The sequence below is a fragment of the Delphinus delphis genome, chromosome 19 (genome assembly GCF_949987515.2).
Source record: "Delphinus delphis chromosome 19, mDelDel1.2, whole genome shotgun sequence".
Lineage (NCBI taxonomy): Eukaryota > Metazoa > Chordata > Mammalia > Artiodactyla > Delphinidae > Delphinus > Delphinus delphis.
Window position 1 is genome coordinate 42,827,234 of NC_082701.1, and position 19,517 is coordinate 42,846,750.

General features: G+C 37.7%; 1 protein-coding gene across 5 annotated transcripts in view; it reads right to left on the reverse strand.

Moving 5' to 3' along the window:
- The window catches only part of NF1 (neurofibromin 1), a 251,530-nt gene that overhangs the window by 192,347 nt on the left and 39,666 nt on the right, over positions 1–19,517 (reverse strand). For all 5 annotated transcript variants that reach the window (XM_059996363.1, XM_059996364.1, XM_059996365.1 and 2 more), the window contains exons 2-3: positions 2,936–3,079; positions 1,104–1,187 (exon numbers count right to left, since the gene is read on the reverse strand). In XM_059996363.1, coding sequence (XP_059852346.1) covers positions 1,104–1,187; positions 2,936–3,079 — 228 coding nt within the window. The remainder of the gene's footprint in view (positions 1–1,103; positions 1,188–2,935; positions 3,080–19,517) is intronic.

The following is a 19,517-nucleotide window of genomic DNA, read 5'->3' on the forward strand; positions in this document are numbered from 1 at the left end:
AAAATGGAGGTATTAAATTTATATATTTATGTAAACTCCTACCATTTTCCAGGAAGAATTAAAGCTACTTAAGTATAGAAGCACTATGCTTTATACAACAGAAACATTCTTGGGGACTTCCCTGGTGGTCCAGTGGTTAAGAATCCACCTTCCAAGGCAGGAGACACAGGTTCAATCCCTGGTCGGGGAACTAAGATCCCACATGCTGAGGGGCAACTAAGCCCGTGCACCACAAATACTGAGCCTGCACGCCGCAACTACTGAGACCGCGCATACTGGAGCCCACGCACCACAACTAGAAAGAAGCCTGTGTGCAACAACTAGAGAGAAACCCGCCTGCAACAACTAGAGAAGGCCGCACGCCGCAATGAAGAGCCCGCGCACCGCAACGAAAGATCCTGCATACCGCAACGAAGATTCCGCATGCTGCAACTAAGACCCGACGCAGCCAAATAAATAAATAACCAGAAATATTCTTGAAAAATTTCTAAGTAAGTCATGGTTGAAAACTCTGAGATAACTATTTAGAGGAAACATGAAAAACAACTGTTTTGTACTCAGCTACTCCTCCACATATCTATTTTATATGTTCATATTTACGTAACAAGTGTTCTTAAGGTAGAATCTATCACAGTAATAGTAATAGTTTTAATTTTTTAAGTTCTCTTTTACATAGATTTGAAAAGTAAAATATAAAATCAGATTCACACAGGGGGAAACAAGATTCTCTTGGTCTTTAACATCACATTCTTTGACAGCTAAGCAATGCCACAGGCCTAACCAACTGGAGAAATCAGTTACATGAAATAGTGACTTTTCCACAAAATTTTTTCTAGAAAACCTGAGAGAGAGAGAGATGTGACTCAAGCTTAACACTTTATAAGTAATCTTAATATCTATTTAATTTACAAAAGATGAGAATATAATTTTTTCTTGAAAACTTCTCTATGCTACCCAGTCAGCTCTGTTAACAAAATTCATTTTCATGTCTTAGACAAAAAGTCCATGACTCTTCTCCTTGTCCACACCTATGCTTCAGGACATCAGATCATTCTCAAAACTGAATGCACAAAACCTGCCTATTCAAGAATAGATTTACTCACCCCAGCAAGACATTTTTCCAGTGTATCCAATATAATCAACTGAGAGAGATATAAATTTTTTTCAGCAGCTTCTCCAAATATTCTCTAAAAGAAAAGATATTCAGAACACTAAAAGTTGGTTATTACTCTCCACTACAAATCAGCACACATCTGAAAAGTGAGGGGCTAAGGATCAAGAAAATCAATAATCATTGTATCTCCCAGATTATACTATATTTAAATCTATTATTTCTGATTTTATCCTAATGCTCACACAAAATAAATTCTCAGGCAAACAATCTGTCATCAGCCTGCCACAGTAAAAGATACTCTGGGTTATACTTTAAAAAATATGTAGTAAATGCACTTTGAAACAAACAGCAGTAAAGAGATGGTAACATTAGGAAAATCCCATGTTCTGTTATTTTTTAAGTAAAATTTAGATTTGAACAATATAGAAAAAAATATGTAGGATTTAGGTACACATATAGATCTTTACCAGAATCTTGAACTGAACATTTCACCACACTTTGATGCCACCAAATAATCAAAGCCTAACTCTTACAGCAACAAAATGCTGTAACACCAATTAAAGCGAGTTTTAAGCATTCACTATCTTTAAATCAAATACTACACTATTAACAGCAGACTATGGTTCCCACAATTCAGTTTACTCAATAAGCACTAAATGAATGCCAATATCTCAATACTGTTTTTGTTTTTAAAAGAAGGGTCCAAATACTAAAACATTTTCAATATGAGAACATGGCCACTTATCTATAAAAGCAAAGTCCTATCTGTATGACCCACACACTATGCAACAGAAGCGTTCCATAAAATCTTAAATGTATTTCTGTAAGTCACTTTACATATTTATAAAAGGTCCTTTTTTCAGAAAATCTTAATTTTTTTCCATAAAGAGAAAATATGATTGCCCAGTCCTCCAGTTTACCAATTTTGTAAGCCTGGGGTATCTTCCAATCAACTTTTTCAAAAGAAAACACACCAAAGATGATGTGACTATGAAAATGGTACTGATTTTCACAATCTACAACCAGGAATCAGTTTCACTGCTCAGTGCAAACAGTATAAATTGTGGTTATAAGTGCTCAAAACAAGCAGAGCAGTTTGGAGTTAATCAAGAAATATCCAGATCGGTTGTTCTGGACTGAGTATGAAGGAGATTTTAGATAGAAACTGACACAGAGGAAAGAATCACCAGACAGCAAGAGGAGAAATAATATGTTCAAAGGTACAGAGAGAAAATAGTTGGAGTACCTTGAAGTCTAGGGAATGTAAACAGATTTTATGAAACAGGAAAATAAGAAGCAATTATGAGCTTTTGACAGTGGAAATACTTGATGAAGTATTTGAGGAAAACTTCCAACACAGGTTCTCTACCATGGAATCTTTCACAGGTTACAGGACGAAGGAAATAGAACAGCATCTTCACAAAAGCAATCTCACATTTTAGGACTACAAAGTCATATTTTATTTAGCATCTACTTAAGACTGGGACAATCTGATATGTAAATATTCAAATGAGAAGCTAAGGAAAAGATTTTAATAGATTACTATGGTCAATTTAAATATGACAAAATCTGTATGAAATCCTAATTCCAGAAAAATGGATCAGTAGTTATAGGGTCACAAATAAGCCAAGTATCTAAGAAAAAGAATTAAAATCTAAAAAGAAAGTTAAAAGGTTACCTGTGCTCATCCATAAATTAAGATGAATGTTTATATCCAGGGTCCACAGAAAATGACTTTACATATTTCAAAATATGCTGTTCCAAAGTTTAAAATCAAAAACAAACCGAATTCTCCCGTAAAACAGTAATGCAAACACTCACCATATTGTTAACATTCTTTAAGATAGTGGTGAGGCCGCTTATAACCAAAGAAAACTTGTATTTGGAAATATTGATAAGACATTCCTTGTTGTGTTCGGTACTGACTTTGGTATGTGTGTTCTGCTGTCCTGTTTTTATTGGAAGCTGAGGAAAAAAAAAAAAAAATGTTAGCTTACATTTTAAAATGACTACCGAGAACTCTATTTCTCATTGAAAATCATGAGATATTAGGAAAATTTTATCAACCACAATTACCTATATTTGTATCTCAAGCTCCAATTTTCAATACATAAAGGAATTTATAGCAAATCTAAAATTCTTTAGAAATTTCAATTTTTGCAGCTTTCTTTCTAGAAGTCATAAATCTCTATCTACCAAATTAAATCTTTACCCAGCACTATGTAAGACAGAATGATGACTCACAGAAATAGAGCTACTTCCTTGTAGCTAAAAATTATTTCAGAGAAATATGTCTGCAATAAAATGCAATCTTTTCTTTTATATATTGAACTCAAGCATTAAAAGAACAACAGACCAAGAAAATCTATGCCTTAGACCTCTAGTCAATAATGGCAAATAACAGCAGATTGTGCAGAAAAGAAAACAAACTGTATAGCCTGGAATATACATAGTAAGACTGATTCAGGTAAGATAATCACCGTCAGGTACACAGCTGAGGGAGTAACAGAACAACAAAGAGATAAATCTCATGGAAAAAAATATCTTTTAAGGGAGATATTATATTTATATTTACCTATATTTATCTAAGAATGAACTAAGTGGCACTACCAGGAAGTTCATCTCTACCCTGTTTAAGAGCAGCATTCTGTATTGAAAGCATCACGAATATCTTTACTGTTTAAATATTAGATCCTGCTAACACTAATACAGAACACTGACGAGGTTCCTCCGTGAAGAAACAAACCTGTGTCCAGCTTCCTCATTTTTAAAATGGTGCAACAAAAGGTGGAAAGAGACCAAGCAGCATGCCCGAGTTTGCTTAGTCAGTTAATAATGTGACTAATTTGATGGTAAAGAAATACTAAATAAAAGAGGGGAAGCATGTTTAGGGTTTAGAAGATAGGGCAGAACAGAAGCTACAGAATTACATAATGTTACAACATTATGGAGAGAAAAAATTCTGAAAGACCGAAAAAAGAGGACTGTAGAAGATGGCAGTGGCTGCACCAAGAGGAAACTGTAATGTAAACTGTGGACTTTGGGTGATTATGACATGTCAATGTGGGTTCATCAATTGTAACCAAAGTACCACTCTAGTGGGAGATGCTGATAATAAAGGAGTCTGTGCATGTGTGGAGGCACAGGGCATATGGGAAAACTCTTTACCTTCCACTCAATTTTTCTGTGACCCTAAAACTGCTCTAAAAAATAAACTGTTAAAAAATGCAAAAAAAATGCAAATAAATACACATAAGATCTTTTACATTTGATATTAAGAAAATTAAGAATTGTTAATATCCTTAAAAAGAGAGACAGAGAGAAAAGATGGCAGTGGCTGCAATGTAGCTTGTGAACCTCCCCAAACCCCTCTGTGAGGGTTCATTTTACATGGCAACTTGACTGGATCATAGAGCACACAGATATTTGGCTGAACACTATTTCTGGGTGTGTCTCTGAGGGTGTTTCCAGATGAAATTAGCATTTGAATAGGTGGACTCTGTAAAGCAGTTTGCACCCCGTCCAATGTGGGTGGGCATCAGCCAATCCACTGAGGGCCTGAATAGAATAAAAAAGGCAGAAGGAGGAAGAATTGGTCCCTTTTGCTTAACTACTTAAGCTGAGACATTGATCTCCTGCCCTTAGTGTTCCTGGTTCTCAGGCCCTCAGACCCTTCTATCTCCCCTGTATTGGTTCTGTTTCTTTAGAGAACCCTAACTAATACACCCCCTCATAAAATAGCAAAGAAGCCAGAATCGCAAAACCCATGGACCATATATCTACATCAAAACTAGGGGACAAGGCACCCCACAATAATCAAAATACAAGCAGCAAATACGAACAAACCACTTACAGCTACAAAACTGGTGTGGTATAAGCATCTGTGCAAGAGACAGCAGAGGGAAGCAGAATGTTTGATGGGTCTGACAAGGAAAATCCCCAAACTGCATTAGATCCTCAGTGAAAAGTACAGCAGGACAAGTTTAGAAGCTTAGCTAAAATACAGGGGTTTTTGTACACATGGCAATTGGCACATGTGTGCAAAAGGTCTATAATAAAGTCTGAAAAGAAGATAGCACACTTTAAACCATCACTGTCTAATAGAACTTTCTGTGGTTAGGATATTATACTATATCAACAATGCTCATTACAGTAGCCACTAGCCATATATGGCTATTAAGCACTTGTTATGTGGCTAATGCAAATGATGAATCAAATGTTTAATTTTATTTTAATTTATTTTACTTAAATTTAAGTAGCCATTGTACCCACTGGACAGCACAGTTCTAAACCAACCAGCTAAAGAAACACTTCCTTCAAGGATGAAGCCCATGCTGAGAAGAAATTGCTGAGATTCACTCCAGACTAAAACAAGAACAGGGCAAAAGAAAAAGATCCAGATAAAGGTGGAAGAGAGGAAGGAAGCCAAGAGAGCTCACAAAGAATGCGATGACGTATTCGTTTAATTTCATGAAAGCAATAGAAGAGCTCCAGAGCCATGAAGATAGAAATTATCCTGGCCCACATTTCTCTCCTACCAATTCAGGAAAACTAATTTCACATAAAAATGAGCAACAGAAAACACTGTAGTCAAATCATATGTGAAGTTATTTTGAGAAAAAAGAATAAGAGACAGAATAACATTGCAACAGAAAATGAAAACACACCAAAAAGATATGATCACCAACGGATGAAACTGTAAATTATTAATTCAAAATGAGCCAAGAGAAATTTTTTTAAATGATTAAAGATATGAAATAACAAATTAGAATTACAAATAGAAATAAGTTGACAAAACTCAGGAAAGAATTAGAAAAAAAAGGAAAAATCATTTCAGAAGTGAAGACTAACCAGAAGATATTAAAGAGTGAATAAAACAAAATATAGGGCTTCCCTGGTGGCACAGTGGTTAAGAATGTGCCTGCCAATGCAGGGGACATGGGTTCAAGCCCTGGTCCAGGAAGATCCCTCAAGCCGCGGAGCAACTAAGCCCGTGCACCGCAACTACTGAGCCTGTGCTCTAGAGCCCGCGAGCCACAACTACTGAGCCCACGTGCCAAAACTACTGAAGCCTGCACGCCTAGAACCCATGCTCCACAACAAGAGAAGCCACCACAATGAGAAGCCCGTGCACCGCAGTGAAGAATAGCCCCCGCCTGCCTGCAACTAGAGAAAGCCCGCACACAGAAATGAAGACCCAATGCAGCCAGAAATACATAATTAAAATTTATTAAAATATATATATATATCTAATGCTTTAAGAGAAAAAGAAGGTAAATAGGAGGAAAATTCTAATATCAAAAAAAAAAGAAAGAAAAGAAAAATGACATGGGATTTGCAATAAAGTGACAGAGAAGACAGGCAAACAAGATCCAACATATGTATAACAGGAGTCCTCAAAGAAGGAAATCAAATCAATGGAGTAGAATGAATATTAGAAACTAGACTTCAAGAAAACATTGCTGAAATTTTTCAAAAACACTTGAAACTATATATTTAAAGGGCATACCACATACCTGGAAAAACTGACCCAGAATGACCAATACCAGGGCATATTTTAGTACAACTATTGACCTTCTGTGAACAAGAAAGAAAAAAAAATCCTTTGAACATTCAGGCAGAAAGAGAAAGCCACTTACACAAAGAACAAAAATTAGACTGTCATCAAACTTTGACAATACTATATGCTAACAGAAAATGAAATAATATTTTATATTCTCAAGAGAAGATAAAGTAAACCAAGGATTTTATATGCAGGCAAACTGACTCCCAAGTACAATGGTGACAATCAAACTGTTCTGAACTGTAAGAACCCAGGAAATATTGTTCCCTTAAGCCTTTCCTGAGGAATCTACTAGAGAATATACTTCAGCCAACCAAAATAACAGGAGACACATCCACATTAAGAAGGACCATTAAATACACATTTATTAAAAGAACTGAGAATAAATGACGAGAGTAAGAGAAAAAACATACTATATAATTGCTATGTATAATGACAGTATAGATACAGTACAATTATCAAAAATGGGGAGAGGGTAGTGAGAGTATACAAAAAGTAGGATGTTTCCTGATTACCTTATGGTACTAAGAGTAAAAGGGTATTATTTTAAACCAAATGCTAGCTGACGAGATGAGAATAATTTACTAGCTGTTTCAATATTGCTTACAGAAGAAAACCACTATATAACAACTTGCCCTCCCAAGAAAGGGAGGAAATTAGAGTACTATACAAAGACATCAATATAAAAGTAACCAACAGAACAAAAATACAAACTGCTGGTTTGTGCTGGGTGAGCAGTGGCACAAGCCCATCACCAGATGCTTAGGTGAAAACCTACAGAGGGGGTAACTAAACACAGCAAGGGTTTCCCATGTGGCTCTCTTCAAGCTTCTCCTTCACAGTCGCACTTTAGTGGCTGGACATAGTTGGCTTCTCAGATTTCCCTAAAAGCTCCAACTTGTCTGCCCATTGTCACTAATTTAGAGGATCTGACTAGTGACTCCTTCTCTGATCCTCCAATTCCCCCTTCTAGATCTTCACCCCACGAGTCCTCTCAAAATTGTATATGGTCTAATTTCCATAATAAGTCCCTTCCCACATCACCCAATCAGCTTCCCTGACTGAACCCTAATACACAAACCTTCTGAAATACCAAAAAATATGCTGGGAGAGCAAATAACATAGACCACACAATTAAAAATGACTTAAAATAAAAGACTTGTATAAATATAAATGTAACATAAAAAATATGACAGAAATGAGTCCAAATTCATCAAACTATGGAACAGTCTCCAGGATATATCTTTAAGTTAAAAAAACAGGGTGAAGAAAAGAGTATACAGTATGCTACCATGCATCTAAGAAGTAGGAGGAGAAATAAATACACACACACACACCTCTTCACACATACAAAAGCAGAAGGATGAAACTTAAAAACTTTTAAGTGGTTACCTTTAGGAAGTGAAAGAAAATAACGGAGAGGTGTTGAGGATAGAATCTATATTCCCTGGTTTTTGTAGATTTTATTTTGAAATTATGTAATTTATGTAAATATAAAATTAAATTAAAATTCTAAAAAATAAAATAGAAATCAAAAATAAACAAATGAACTGAAATTTGTATCCAAATTTTTAATGGCATAGTCACAAAGAGGAGAACTATTCTAAGTTATTTTAAATCATATTAGGTTGACTTCCTAGTGGAATATACTCTAGGGACAAAAAAATGAAGATAAATCTTGATCCTGTATGTATTGTGGGATCATGGAAATGAGTGATTCGGTGATATTTTAATTCTGTCACTACTGGTGTCATTAAAAACTGCGACTCTCAGAACAGGAGAGGAACAGCAAAGTAAAAACCCTGTAGTCTTGAATTGGAACTGGAAGTATCTATATCAATTCTTAATGTAGTTTTATCTTGTATGAAGAAAATAAAATATATTTTTCTCCCTTTGTTTGCTGAAAATGCCTAAAACAACGACCAACCCTGCAGTAATGATCTTGAGATTCCATTTCCTGGTAAAAGGAATTGGGACTCCTTCAGAAAATGGCTGATTCCACATCTGAGGCAAAAAGGTACATGATGAACCTGGAACACTTTGTCATACCAGATAGCAAGAAAGCTGCCAAAGAAAGCTATCAAAGGGTCGAGTCAAAAAGACTCAGGAATAAATTTTGAGGAGGTTCCCACTGACCAAAAATGGAATAATTTGAACATTGTTAAGGACAACAATTTTAATTTATTGAAACATCAAATATGTTTTTTTTTCAAATATGTTTTAATCCATACTTCTGCTTCCAAGGTAGAGTAATTCACAGCAAAACAACACCTCCCTCCCCCAAACTCACACACACACACAAAAAAGAAAAAATACAAAAATCAACTGCTTAAAGATTTTAGAGAGCTACTGAAGGAATGAGGACTAGAGAGGCTAAGTTTCAGAAAAAGGGTGAACTATGGAGAAGCAAGGTGATCTTCTGCAGCTGTTTCCTCCCGCCCTGGGGCATTTGCAGAATCTGCTCCCCCCCCCCAAAAAAAAAGCCTCAGAAATATGCCTTTCCCAAGCAAAGTACCTCTGCTGAGGGAAAGAGGAACCATCAGAGATTCTGGTTGTCACTGAGAGCTGGAGTGACACAAATGAAGACATGAGGGAGTCTCAAATGCATAATTGGGTGGAAAATGGTTAAAAAGCTAAGCCAAAAACTTCTGAAAAGCAGAACAGAATTTCAAAACCTCACAGCCTCAGAAAACAAAGATTAGAGTACAGAACCTGCTAAAGAGAGAGGGACCCTAGTAAATGCACCCAGTTCTTAATTGTACAGCCTGGAGAGTAACATCCTAAATAAACAGGGGCAAATCACAGCAAATGGAACTTTTGTACATTACAAGTAGGAGTGTAAATCAGTAATTACTTTGGAAGACTGACATTATCTGCTAAAATGGAACATGTACATACCGTCATCCCTCCAAGTCTGCAGGACATTGGTTCCAGGAGCCCAGAGGATACCAAAATTTGTGATACTCAAGTCCCTTATATAAAATGGCATAATATTTGCACATAACCTACGCATATACTTACATGTACTTTAAATCATCTCTAGATTACTTACAATACCTAATAGGATATAAATGCCATGAATAGTTTTAAATACAATGCAAATGCTACTTAAATAGTTGCCAGTGGCTTGGCAAATTCAAATTTTGCTTTTTGGACCTTTCTGGAATTTTTTTTCTCCGACTGTTTTTTATATGCATTGGTTGAATCCACAGGTGTGGAACCCATGGATACAGAGGGCCAACTGTACTTAGCAACTTCACTAGGTATATACCCAAGAGAAATGTGTACATATGTTCACCAAAAGATATGTTCAGCTATGTTTATAGCAGTGCTTTCATAATTTCCAAAAACTGGAAACACTCCAAATGTCTATCAACAGCAGAAATGGTTTTTAAAAATGGTATATTCAAACAAAGAAAAACTCTACAGCAATGGGAATAAATGACTTACAGCTATAAACTTTATTTCATAAATATAATACTGAGTGAAAGAAGTCAGAACAAAAGATCCCTTACTGTATGATTGTTACACAAATTTCAAAAACATGTTAAATTCAAGTCAGGATAGCAGAGACCCTTGGAAAGAGCAAGTAATGACCAGAAGGAAAAGGAAGGGGAAAGAGGAACTCCTGGATTGCTAGCATTATTTTATTTCCTGATCTCTGTACTGGTTACACTGCTGTGTTTACTTGGCAAACATTCATTGAGCTGTATATTTACATACATTTGTGCATCTTTCCATACTTATAAGTCAATGGCAAGTTTTCTAAATAATACATATTTAAATCCATGAGTTAATGATACTAAAAAAACAAACTGGTCACTCCTAGTGGATACAAGGGAATTTTGGTAGGCACTGCTGAGGCACTGCTCAGCTCCACATTCAGGGAAGAACTTAACTGCTGGAGTGCTGTCAGTCAGCCCCTCAGGGATCGCCTCACCTGAAGAGAATGATCCTGCCCAGGTGAAAGCCTTCCTGGGCAGCCCACATCCAATGACCAACTGATAATGGCAATATAAAGGCCGGAACACCTCAGCCCAATTCTGGGAAACTCAAAAGGGCCATTCTAGCTCCAGAGCTCCCCAAAGGGGTTGGCCAAACCTGATTCTGGGCCTGCTCTGTACCATGAATTCTGCATCTGCAATCCTCCCTTCTCTCAGGTGTGCATCCCAAGGGAACACCTTAATGAACATCCTGCACTAGGCTCTCAGGGCAGATGGAGCAGGTGCTAAGATGTGAATTTAAAGCTGGCAATGAAGGAGAAACAGTAACCTCAAAAACAACTGAATTTGAAGAATATTACTAAACTATTTGAGCTCTGCGAAAAAAGAGAACAAAAAGCTGACTGCCGATTAGAAGCTAAGTATGAAAGCCAGAAGGCCTCTCTGGAAGCACACAAAGATGCTCTCCTCTCCTCCAGCAGGAAGGCAAAGAAACCTAAGGACAAGAACCAGAATTATCAGAGTTTCTAGGTTCCAAAAGTTAAACTCCCAAACAAGGCAGGTCTGCTACGCCAAGATCAGAGAGCTGTGGTTGGCAAAGAATAATAAGACTCTGACACATGTAAAGGAAACATCTGGGTTGGTGCTCCCCAAAATCTTTTATCTCCAAATTGCCCTGAACCCTCAAAGTCTACAGAAGTGGCCCATTACTGTTACTAAGAGCAAGCATTCCCCACGCCTGTCTGAAGACAATTCAGAGGCCTCTCCCCTGCAAGACAACAGATGTCCCCTCAGGATTTGCCACCACCTCCCCTCCTGGCCAAAGAGGTACAAGGGAATTTGAGGGGTAATGAAACTTCCTATATCTTGATCATGGTGAGGATTACATGAATGTGTGTATTTGTCAAAACTCAGAATTAAGCAGTATAAATTCAAGTGAGAGTGTTATAACATTAGGGCATTCAGTGTAATCCCTCTGGTAACCACAAAGAAAATAGCTGTAGAATACACAAAAAGGAAATGAGAAAGGAATTTAAACATTCCACTACAAAAAGTAAACACAAAAGAAGACAGTAATGTAGAAAATGAGGGACCAAAAAAAGCTATAGGGCATATAGAAAACAAATAGCATGATGACAGCAGTAAGTCCCCTCTTATCAGTAATTACTTAAAATATAATTAGATTAAACCCGCCAATCAAAAGACAGATTTGGCAGAATGACCCAACTATAAGTTGCCTACAGGAGACTCACTCGACATCCAAAGACACAAGCAGGTTAAAGAAGAAGGAATGGAAAAAATTATTCCATGCAAACAGTAATCAAAAGAGAGTAGGCTATACTAATATAAGACAAAATAGACTTTAAATCAAAAAGTTATGAGACAAAGGAGGACATCATAAATTAATACAAGGTTCAATACAGCAAGAAGATAGATTATAAACATTTACACAGCTAATTACAGACCATCAAAATACATGAAGCAGGGACTTCCTTGGTGGCACAGTGGTTAAGAATCTGCTTGCTAATGCAGGGGGACACAGGTTTGAGCCCTGGTCTAGGAAGATCCCACATGCCACGGAGCAAATCAGCCCGTGCGCCACAACAACTACTGAGACTGCACTCTAGCGCCTGCGAGCCACTACTACTGAAGTCCACATGCCACAACTACTGAAGCCTGTGTGCGTAGAGCCCGTGCTCCGCAACAAGAGAAGCCACCGCAATGAGAAGCCCACACACCACAACGAAGAGTAGCCCCTACTCACCACAACTAGAAAAAGCCTGTGTGCAGCAACAAAGACCCAACACAGCCAAAAATTAATTAATTTTTTTTTAAAAAAACTTCATATGTGACATGGTCACAATTAAAAAAAAAACACGTGAAGCAAAAACTGACAGAATTGAAGGGAGAAACAGAGAGTTCTACAATAATAGTTGGAGACTTCAACATTCCACTCACAATAACAGAGAAAACAACCAGACAGAAGATAAGTCAGGAAATAGAGGACTCAACACAATAAAACAATTAGACCTAATATACATGTACAAAACACTCTACCCAACAACAGAATATACAATCTTAAGTGTACATGGGACATTTTACAGGTTAAACCATAGGTAAGGACACAAATAACATCTCAATAGATTTTAAAGGATAGATATGCAAAGTATCTTCTCTGACCACAATGGAATGAAGTTGGAAATCAGTAACAAAAGTAAAACTGGAAAATTCACAAAACTGTGGAAATTAAACATTATACTTTTAAACAACCAATGTTTCAAAGAAGAACTCACAAGGGACATTAGAAAATACTTAGAGATGAATGAAAATGAAAACACAACAAACCAAAGCTTACGGGATGCAGTGAAAGCAGTACTAAGGGGGAAATTTATAGCTATAAATGCTTACATTAAAAACAAGGAAACTAAAAAAAACAAAAAACAAGGAAACTTTCAACTCAACAACCTAACTTTACAACTTAAGGAACTACAAAAAGAAGAACAAAGGAAACCCAAATCTAGGAGAAGGAAAGAAATAAAGATGAGAGCAGAGGTAAGCAAAATAGTAAAACAATAGAGGAAAATCAATGAAATCAAGAGTTGGTTCCTCAAAAAGATCAACAAAATTGACAAACCTTTAGCTCAATGGACCAAGAAAAAAGAGAAAACACTCAAAGCACTAAAATCAGAAATGGAAGTGGGGACATTACTATCAATTCTACAGAACTAAAAAGGATTTAAAGAAAGTACTATTAACAACTGTATGCCAAAAAGACTGGAAAACCTAGATAAAATGGGAAAATTCCTAGAAACACAAAACTTACCAAGACTAAATCACAAAAAAACAGAAAACCTGAATAGACCTATAACTACTAAGGAGATTGAATCAGTAATCAAAAAATCTCCCAAAAAAGAAATATCCTGTACTTGATCACTTCACTAGTGAATTCAACCAAACATTTAAAGAAAAACTAATACCAACCCTTCTAAAGCTTTCCCCCAAAATTAAAAGAACACTTCTAACTCACTCTATAAGGCCAGCATAACCTGGATACCAAAGCCAAAGACACTACAAGAAAATTATAGACCAATATCCCTGATAAACATTGATGCAAAAATTCTCAACAAAATACTAACAGAATTCTGCATCACATTAAAAGGATTGATTGTGCTTCCCTGGTGGCGCAGTGGTTGGGAGTCCGCCTGCCGATGCAGGGGACACGGGTTCGTGCCCCCGGTCCAGGAGGATCCCACATGGCATGGAGCAGCTGGGACTGTGGGGCATGGCCGCTGAGCCTGCACATCCAGAGCCTGTGCTCCGCAGCAGGAAAGGCCACAGCGGTGAGAGGCCCACGTACCGCAAAAAAAAAAAAAAGGATTATTTATACACCATGACCAAGTGGGATTTGTTCCTGGAATGCAAGAATGGTTCAACATATGAAAACTGATCAATGTGACACACCACAATCAACAAAATCAACAAAAATGTGGGAAAAAAAACCCACGATTATCTCAGTTGTCAATACTACACAAAATGATCTACAGAGTCAATGCACTCTCTATCAAAAATCCTAAAGACATATTTGCAAAAATAGAAAAACCCATTCTAAAATTCATATGTATCTCAAGGGACCCTGAATAGCCAAGACAATCTTGAAAAAGATGAACAACCTTGGAAGATTCACACTTCTTGATTTCAAAACTTATTAGAAAGTTACAGTCATCAAAACAGCATGGTATTGGCATGAAGACAGACATGTAGACCAATGGAACAGAACAGACAGCCCAGAAATAAACCCTCTTGTATATCGTCAAATGATTTTTGACAAGGGTGCCAAGACCAGTTAAAGGAGAAAGGATAGTCTTTTCAACAAATGGTACTGGGAAAACTGGGTATCCACATGCTAAGGAATGAAGTTAGACCCTTACCTAACACCATATACAAAAAGTAACTCAAAGTGGATCAAGGACCTAAATGTTAGACCTAAAACAATTAAACTCTTAAAAGAAAACATAGGACACTTCATGACACTGAATTTCTTAATGATATCTTGGATATGACAACAAAGGTACAGGTTACAAAGGAAAAAATAAACAAACTGGACTTCAAGAAAACTGTAAAATTTTGTGCATCAAAAGACACTATCCAGGGGCTTCCCTGGCAGTCCAGTGGTTAAGACTCCATGCTTCCACTGCAGGGAGGATGGGGTTCGATACCTGGTTGGGGAACTAAAGATCTCGCATGCCACACGGTGAGGCCGAAAAAAAAAGAAAAAGAAAAAAAAAGACACTATCCACAGAACAAAAAGGTAAACCACAGAATGGGAGAAAATATTTGCAAATCATGTATCTGGTAAGAGATTAATACCCAGACTATATAGAGAGCTCCTAAAACTCAACAATAATAAAAACAACTTGATTCATAAATGGACAAAGGACTTGAATAGTTATTTCTCCAGAGAAGATAAACAAATGGCCAATAAGCACATGAAAAGATGCTCAACATCATTAATCATTAGGGAAATGCAAATCAAAACCCATTAGGACGGCTAACATCAAAACACACACACACACACACACACACACACACACACAGAAAACCAACAAGTGTTGGTGAGGATGTGGAGAAACTGGAACCTTTGTGCACTGCTGATGGGAATATAAAATGGTATAGCCACTGTGGAAAACAGTATGAAATTTTCTCTAAAAAATTAAAAATAGAATTACCATATGATCCAGCAATTCCACTTCTGGGTATATACTCAAAAGGAGTGAAAGTAGGATTCAAAGAGATATGTGTATACCCACGTTCACAGCAGTATTATTCATAACAGCTAAAACATGGAAGGAACCCAAGTGTCCACTGACAGATGAAAGGATAAGCAAAATGTGGTATATACATACAACGGAATATCATTCAGCCTTAAAAAGGAAAGGAAGGGCTTCCCTGGTGGCACAGTGGTTGAGAGTCCGCCTGCCGATGCAGGGGACATGAGTTCGTGCCCCGGTTCGGGAAGATCCCACATGCCGCGGAGCAGCTAGGCCCGTGAGCCATGCCCACTGAGCCTGCACGTCCGAAGCCTGTGCTCCGCAACAGGAGAGGCCACAATAGTGAGAGGCCCGCATACCGCAAAAAAAAAAAAAAAAAATGATTAAGATGGTAAATTTTATGTGTATTTTACCACACACAGAAAAAGATAAAAAGACTATATACATAAAAGGGAAGGACACATAATATAAATTTATACATTAATTTTTCAAAATCTGAGATCAAGGAAGAATTCTAACAAACATTTATTGAATATCCGCTATGTACCAGATAGCAATGTAGGTGCTATAAACACAAAGATGAATAAATGTACCCTCAAGGTACCAGTAATTCTGAAATTATCCCCTAATCTCTCTTCTGTTCACCCTTTCTCTTGGGCAATCTTGTGTATTCACTGACTATCCTACTGATTACTACTATGATGACTGCTAATGACTAAGCCCCAAGAGTCTCATTCCTTGGTGGACACACCCTGTATAATTCTCTTCCTTAAGAGTGAGAAGGACTTGCATGAAGGGATATCCCTTTCATGACTGTTACATTACATGGCAAAAGGGACTCTGAGGATGCAATTAAAGTCCCTAATCAGTTGACTTAAGTGGGAGATTATCTCAGATGAGTCTGTCCTAACCAGGGAAGCCAAAAAAGAGATATGAAGCACCAAAAATACTTTGTTGGCCTTGAAGAAGCAATCTACCATGCTGTGGGGAAGGCCACATGGCAGGGAACAGCAAGAGGCCTCTTGGAGCTGAAGGCCTCAGTCCTACAACTGTAAGGACCTAAATTCTATCAACAACCAGTGAGCTTGGAAGAGGACCCCAAGCCTCAGATGAGATCATAGCCCTGACCAATACCTTGATTTCATTCTGGTGAGGACCTGAGCAGAGAACCCAGCTAACCAGTGCCCAGATTCCTGACCCACAGAAACTGTGAGATAATAATTTTGTATTGTTTTAAGCCACTGTGTTTCTGGTAGTTTGTTACATAGCAATAGAAAACTAATACAACTACCAAATCTGTATGTTCAAATGTGTCATCCAAATGCCTATTTGGTATCTCCACGTGGGTATCTTAAGACACTTCAAAGTCAGTGTTTCTAAAATTTAATTTATAATCTTCCTACCATACTTCCTATCTTAGTAAATAGTACCACAATCCACCAAGTTTCTCAGATCTGAGAGTCATCTCTGACACTTCCTTTATTCCCCTCCTTTCATCCTCCTTTAGTCAGTCAGATTGATAAAAATGAGAATAATAAATAGGTACACACAACTCAGCTCTACCCTTCTTTACTTGGGAACAGGCTTGTTACAGAGTACAAGAATTTTCCTCTATATCAACATTCCAAGAGTTGATCAGGGGACTCACCCTGCAGAAGGGAGTAACCAACACTGCCTGAGACTAGGTGGGTAAGTCTGCCTAATTCTGAGGTTTAGATAGCAGGCCCACTGGGTCTCCAACTTCACACTGAACACACACATACATATACACACAAATATTTATATATTTCATATATATTTTGGTCTTTACCTTTGGTCTTCTATTTCTAAACTTGTTCAGAAAACAAAGAGGGAAGAAAAGTATATGCAGGTCCCCCAGGCTCATACCAGCCCTAAAATCTATGTAGAAGAAAAAGCAAGATTAGGGGTACTAAGCGACCAAGATTCTATCAGATAAGGTGGTCAGGAAGAGCTGACATTTGAGGGGAGACCTAAATGAAGAGAATGGGAAGACCTATGCAAAGGTCTAAAGAAGAACATTCAAGGCAGCAGAGGCAGGTAAAATACATCTGACGCTGGAACGAGTGTGGTACATTCAAAGCCTAGCAAAGAGGCCATTGTGGCTAAACTAAAGGGAACAAAAGAAGAAAATACAGGGGATGAGGTCAGAGAGAGAAGCAGGGATGGGTCAGATCATGAAAAGCCTTGTGGGTCATTTTAAAAGCTTTGAATTTATTTTGAGTTTGATGGTGTGGCAGATTATATTTTTCAAATACAGTCATGGTATCTCTCAACCCACATGCTCTCCTGTAATAAGATCTTGCCATTCCCACATCAAAAAGTAGAGTCTATTTTTCCATTTTTTGCAACTAGGCAGGTTCTGTGACTGTTCTGACCAATAAAATATGGTAGAAGGGACACTGTGCCAGTTCTAGGCACAGCCCTTAATTGGTCTGACAGTTTTTCTTTCCCTTCTCCTTGGAAGCCAGCTGCACGTAAAAAGTGTGATTATTCTGAGACCACCATACTGTGAAAACTCCACGCCACGTGGAGAGATCGTGAAGAATGAGATGCCATGTGGAGACAGAGGCCAAGAAGCACTGAGGTGCCAGACATGTGACTGAAGAAATTGTACTGGGAGGGATTCTCCAGCCCCAGCCACCCCAGCCAACACCTTGTGGAACATTGTTGAACCCGTCATGAATTCCTGACTCCCAAAATTGTGAGCAAAATAAACAGGCCATTTTAAGCTATAAAGCTTTGTAGTACTTTGTTATGCAGCAATAGGTAATGAAAAAGAGAGGGAAAGAAGATATTGAAGGGATGTAAACAAGGGAGCAACATGATCAGATTTACGTCTTTTAAGAGTCTTCTTGGGACTTCCCTGGCAGTCCAGTGGTTAAGACTTCGCCTTCCAATGCATGGGGTGCGGGTTCAGTCCCTAGTTGGGGAGCTAAGATCCCACATGCCTCGCGGCCAAAAACCCAAATCATAAAACAGAAGCAATATTGTAACAGAATTCAATAAAGGCTTTAAAAATGGTCCACATCAAAAAAAAAAATCTTAAAAAAAAATTGTTAAAAGAGTCTTCTTGCTGCTGTATGTTAGAAGATTGTCTAGGCAAGAGAAAAATGGTAGCTTAAATTACGCTAATAAAAGTAGAGGAGGGACTTCCCTGCTGTCGCAGTGGTTAAGAATCCGCCTGCCAATGCAGGGGACACGGGTTCGAGCCCTGGTTCGGGAAGATACCACATGCCGCAGAGCAACTAAGCCTGTGTGCCACAACTACGGAGCCTGCGCTCTAAAGCCCACGAGCCACAACTACTGAAGTCCATGCGCCTAGAGCCATGCTCTGCAACGAGAAGCCACTGCCATGAGAAGCCTGCGCACCACAACGAAGAGCAGCCCCTGCTTGCTGCAACTAGAGAAAGCCCACACGCAGCAACGAGGACCCAATGCAGCCAAATACAAATTAATTTTTTTTAAAAAACTATGTCCTTAAAAAAAAAAAAAAAAGTAGACGAGAAGTAGTGAGAAGATATTATAATGGATTTGGAAGATGTGGGGCTTATTTAAAATGGCAAATTGATTCTGAAGTTCACTTGAAAGGACAAATTTGTGAGAATACCAAATAACTTTCTGAAAAACAAGAACCAGAGGAGACTCGCATTATCAGGTACTTAAAACATTCTATTCAATATTAAGCTTTTATAACAAAACCAATATATTATAAGGATAAACTAATTATAGTCATAGAGCAGATATTAGTATGTACATAGAAAGTTAACATGATAAAGTTAATATTTCAAATCAGAGGTAAAAGAATGACTTGTCAACAGAACATTTTAAAATACATGCGTGTGTGTGTGTGTGTGTGTGTGTGTGTGTGTGTGTGTGTGTGAGAGAGAGAGAGAGAGAGAGAGAGAGAGAGAGAGAGAGAGAGAGATTAAGAACCTAACGTAAAAAAAGAAAAACAGTCATAAAATTACTAGGAAAAATACTGAAGAATAATCTCATAATATTTGGGTAGGACAGATTTTCCTAAACAAGACAAAATCCAGAAGCCATTAACAAAAAAACACCAATATATTTACCTACATAAAAACGTTTTAATCCTGCTTTAAAAAAAC